The sequence below is a fragment of the Limulus polyphemus genome, unplaced genomic scaffold, assembly GCF_000517525.1.
Source record: "Limulus polyphemus unplaced genomic scaffold, Limulus_polyphemus-2.1.2 Scaffold4832, whole genome shotgun sequence".
Classification (NCBI taxonomy): Eukaryota; Metazoa; Arthropoda; class Merostomata; order Xiphosura; family Limulidae; genus Limulus; species Limulus polyphemus.
The window spans coordinates 74914-80077 of record NW_013670442.1 but is presented as its reverse complement, the minus strand read 5'-3'; the positions used below and the strand labels follow the sequence as shown (position 1 = coordinate 80077).

At 33.9% G+C, this 5164-nt stretch overlaps 1 protein-coding gene across 1 annotated transcript in view; it reads right to left on the bottom strand.

Moving 5' to 3' along the window:
* Positions 1-806: 806 nt before the first annotated feature.
* LOC106471750 (sushi, von Willebrand factor type A, EGF and pentraxin domain-containing protein 1-like) overlaps positions 807-5164 on the bottom strand; it is a 46128-nt gene continuing 41770 nt past the window's right edge. Inside the window, exons 23-24 of the mRNA XM_022400356.1 lie at positions 4012-4081; positions 807-1409 (exon numbers count right to left, since the gene is read on the bottom strand). Of these exons, the coding sequence (XP_022256064.1) occupies positions 4038-4081 (44 nt within the window). The 3' untranslated portion in view covers positions 807-1409; positions 4012-4037. The remainder of the gene's footprint in view (positions 1410-4011; positions 4082-5164) is intronic.

Sequence of the window (5164 nt, the reverse complement as noted above, 5' to 3'; positions counted from 1 at the left end):
AAGTTTTGTGTTTATTATGGCTTGTTACTAAACTTAGTCCACCTATAAATTTGTGTTTATTATGGCTTGTTACTAAACTTAGTCCACCTATAAATTTGTGTATATTTTGAATAAGAGAAACTTCTGTTTAATCTTTGCAAAAGAGTTTATTTTTTGTTTAATACCTAAGGTTTCAGGCTTGCTACTATTTATTTATTTTTTGCTTTTAAGGTAATAACACAGTCGGAAATTTCACATTTAACTTTGCTTTAGGATACACATTTTTTCTTTGTTTTCATTTTCATCAAAACTGTTAAATAATTTTCAAACATTTTCTTCAAAATTATTTTTCGGCTAGAAAGATGCAGTTGAGATAAGCTTTTGGTACACCTCACAAGGCATTAACCTTACTGTATGTTGGAAATTCTGTCCATCTTCGATTTGACTTGACTTTAAAGAAAAGATAAACCATGGAAGACCTTCAATGTTCAATGAAAATTCACAAATCAAGAAGTCCATTACGGTTTGCTTCCAAATTTAACCCCGCCATAAGTTACGCTGTTATCTAGAAGTAAGAGCATTCTACTATATATTTCAAGTATTTGTATGTGTGTTAAACATAAAGATAGATTTGTTAACAAAATATTTTGGAGTATATATTCAGCATACATAATGAAACAGCTTAGACATCACGTGTTTAACCATAGCATTGTTTCTTTTCCTTATAGGTTTAATTTAATTAACAATGGCGGCAATGTTGAAATACCACATGCTTTAATTGGAATAACTATATTTTTCTCATCGTGCTGAATAAGAATCACACACACTGTAACTGAAATAAGCATTTTATTTACAAAACTACCTTTACAAAATACCAGACCTATTTGAATGCCTGAAGTTCTGATTGTTCTTCAAGAAACAAACAAAAAAAACAACTTAAAATCGAGCAGATAAAAAATAAGTTTTGTTTAACATTTTAGTAGAGGAACATAGTATTTACTGCACAATGTTCTCTTCTGTTACCATAAACATGAGTAATTCGGTTCACTAAAACTTTACAATTAGGACAGCATAGCTGTTACAATCTATCTCAAAATCACAACAGATGTTTAACGAGTTCCAGACAGTTATTGGGTAACTCTTTTTCAACAATGTGCTTCATGCATTTACACAACAATAACTACAAGTAAGTTTGATTTCTAAGTTTGACATCAAGTAATATTGGATAAATTGTAAAAAAACAAACAAACGATAATTCACTCTGAGAGAAGCGCCACGGTCATTAGTCACTTGCTAATAGTGTTCATGATTATAACAACAACTAGGGTTTTCTGACTATGTTGAGTCCCTGAGGTTTTCAAATGTGCTTTTTTAGTTCCTCAGTGGTTTCTATGAACATTTCCAGAAAATCTCCTCCGGTAGAAACTCTACTGAAACAACATGAAAAATAATAAGAAAATTATTACTTAAATTCAGATGTCTACGTACACGCTGAAGACTAGAAATTAAGATACACAGTGGTGTGTCGTGCTGCCAAAACAACCTGCAGGACACACTGTGTGTTATTAACAGGAGTGATAGTTAGCGATTTTCCACCTTCTGTAGCTCGGACTGTGGTAATCCTCATATTTTCAGTGCTCTACTGGACTCTTACTTAACATATCCTCATATTTTCAGTGCTCTACTGGACTCTTACTTCACATTTCAAGGCAATTCATTAAAAAAACACGAGGTATAAAATCTGCAATTTTGATTAAATTTTTTCCTAATTTTTTTGTTCGCACTGAAAGTACGGAAACTATATTTGATAGAAAAGCATACTTACCTTTTATGATTTTTTTTTGTAAATTTCGTACACTGATAGATTTTTGTAACCTACAATTAGATGTCAGATTTGGTCTGAGTATAAGTCACATGCAAAGTTTTCAACAAAATTCGATCAATTTTGAACAAACTTTGCGTACACCTACACAAAAAATCAAGTGAGCTATTGGTCTGAAGTTTTTACTACAGCTTCAATTCAGAGTAAAAGTGGATAGTTTTTAGTTTTTTGTCATTCAGATTAAAGACGGCTGATTTAGAGCAGCAAAACTATAGGGTGAAAGCACGTGCAGATATATAAGTATTGGTTAGGTCAAGCACATTAGCTACACTTATAGCACTGATAAGAATTTTACAGTAAATATCCATTTATTAGTTAGCTAGGCCGCGTATTTTCTTTTACCCACCATCATGCCCCGAAGTTGAACAAAAAACGCGGCCTGGCTAACTTTTCTTTAAGTCGCACACTCAGTCGTTTTTTTTACCACACCTTTAGTCTCAACTTGATATTTACAAGAACACGAATAAAAATATTTGGAATGAAAAATTTAATTTCAAAAACTTTTACATGAATTTTTCTCACAATAGCAAAGTGCGAATAATTCGATGATGAGGAACCCACTTTGAAACTAATAATGGTTGGAGACGGCTTGAATGTTTTTCTTTATTACCCATTCAAGCCGTCTCCAACCATTAAAAGTGTAAATAAATTAGCTATCATCGTCATTCCTACAGAGAAGGATTTAACGTTAAATACAATATAACATTAAATCACCTAAATAATAATAGCTGTGCATTTTTAATTCGCCCCAGAAGAAGGAAGATATCTTTTTTATCCTGTGTATTTTCCTACTGTTATGACCTTATGGCATTGTTACGACAGCAGAAGTAACGCGACGCTGGGAGCATGCGCGCTGGAGTTTCTAGAAGGATCGTGACTTATCGAGGAACCCCGCGAATGTCCAAGTGTTTACCAGGCGCCCTCTTTTTTAGTATATAAGCCCGGCAAATAAAGCCAGCGATAGATATATATGCAGATAGATCGAAGAGACAGATAATTGAGTCAAGCGAATAGTAGGCAACGTAAGTAACGTGTGTGAATCATTGTGATTTATAGCGTGTGTTATAAAGGTTGTTAAGTGACTGTGGAAATTCTGTGTATTACAAAAAGTTGTATCAAGAAAGAATAAACTAGTTTTAGTTAAGAAAGGAATTGTATCGCTGAAGTTCCTCGGAAAGAATTTATACCGGAAATTAACAAACAAACAGATACGTAACAGTATTAGTACTGTACTGTGCTTCAGTTGAGCAATATTTCATACTTTTGTTTTGTCGAATAATACAGAGCAGTAGGCCGTTTTGATCGTTAAGTCTTCATGAGTGCACCTGCTCTGCCAAATTAAATCTAGATAAAATATATAGTATATGGCCTGTTGTTGCTGTTTTTATTGCACGACAAAACCCCGTTTTTCGACCTAGTTGATCTAGTATCGTTTTTACTGTACACAGACAAGCTGCGTATGTCAACCTGGCTGGTCTGGTATCGTTGTTTTATTGTACAACAATGAAGTATGTGTTGACCTAGCTGGTCTTGTATCGTTGTTTTATTGTACAACAATGAAGTATGTGTTCTAGGTCCTGGTCTGGTATCGTTGTTTTATTGTACAACAATGAAGTATGTGTTGACCTAGCTGGTCTTTAAAACAACGATACCAGACCAGCTAGGTCAACACATACTTCATTGTTATACAATAAAACAACGATACCAGACCAGCTAGGTCAACACATACTTCATTGTTATACAATAAAACAACGATACCTTGTACAACAATGAAGTATGTGTTGACCTAGCTGGTCTTGTATCGTTGTTTTATTGTGCAACAATGAAGTAAGTGTTGACCTAGCTGGTCTAGTATCGTTGTTTTATTGCACAACAATGAAATATTACTACTGTTGTTTGTTTCCACCTTATTTCTGTCACTAGTACCGATATTACAGATGAATCCCCCACTAAAGTATTACTATTTTTGTTTGTTTCCACCTTCTTCCTGACACTAACACCGATGTTACAGATGAATCCCCCACTAAATTATTACTACTGTTGTTTGTTTCCACCTTCTTCCTGACACTAATACTTATTATTACAAATACATTAACTCCGAACAATATACAGACGTTTATACTCATCTGTAAAATCTTTAGTACACTTACCCCTGAATACTTCTTCAATTACTTCTTCACCGCTTGTAAGTCCGTTGAGTGATGTGAGACGATGAACCATCTACAGATTGTAGAAACAGTTTACTTCTAACATTAGTTTAAAGCAGTTGCGCAAACATTTTAAAACAAAGTAAAATTCGCGCGAAAATATTCATCTACTTTTGCTTTTTTTCTGACACATTTTGAGAAAGTTTGTTCTTCTGTTCATATTTTCACAGAACTGTCTGGAATTTTATACCTCATGATCTTAATGTAGCACTTGGTGATAATATGAGCTAACACCTTTAGATGTTCAGCTACTACAGGTACGAAAATAATTACATAAATCTTACCAAAGTTTGCTGTATGTGATTGAAGATGAAATATGACATCATGTATTACATACACTGAGCAAAAATATATAAGAATATATATTTCATATATATCTATATATAAATATATATAAAAATATATGTAGCACTCGATTTACCACTTGTCTATCAAAAATATCATTTTGATAATTCTAACCATCATCAGTAACTATGGACAACAGCAAACAAACTAGGATTCTTGTAGTGGTGAGTTTAATACAATTCAAAACACCATACATATAGTATATTGAATAAACTAATTACTGTACAACCAACCTATGTTCATCGACCTAGCTGGTCTGGTATTGCTGTTTTTATTGTACAACAAAGCTGCATCTGTAGACCTAGCTGGTCTGATATCACTGTTGTTATTGTACAACAAAGCAGCATCTGTAGACCTAACTGGTCTGGTATTGCTGTTGTTATTGTACAACAAAGCTGCATCTGTAGACCTAGCTGGTCTGATATCACTGTTGTTATTATACAACAAAGCAGCATCTGTAGACCTAGCTGGTCTGATATCACTGTTGTTATTGTACAACAAAGCTGCATCTGTAGACCTAGCTGGTCTGATATCACTGTTGTTATTGTACAACAAAGCAGCATCTGTAGACCTAGCTGGTCTGATATCACTGTTGTTATTGTACAACAAAGCAGCATCTGTAGACCTTGCTGGTCTGATATCACTGTTGTTATTGTACAACAAAGCAGCATCTGTAGACCTAGCTGGTCTGATATCACTGTTGTTATTGTACAACAAAGCAGCATCTGTAGACCTAGCTGGTCTGATATCA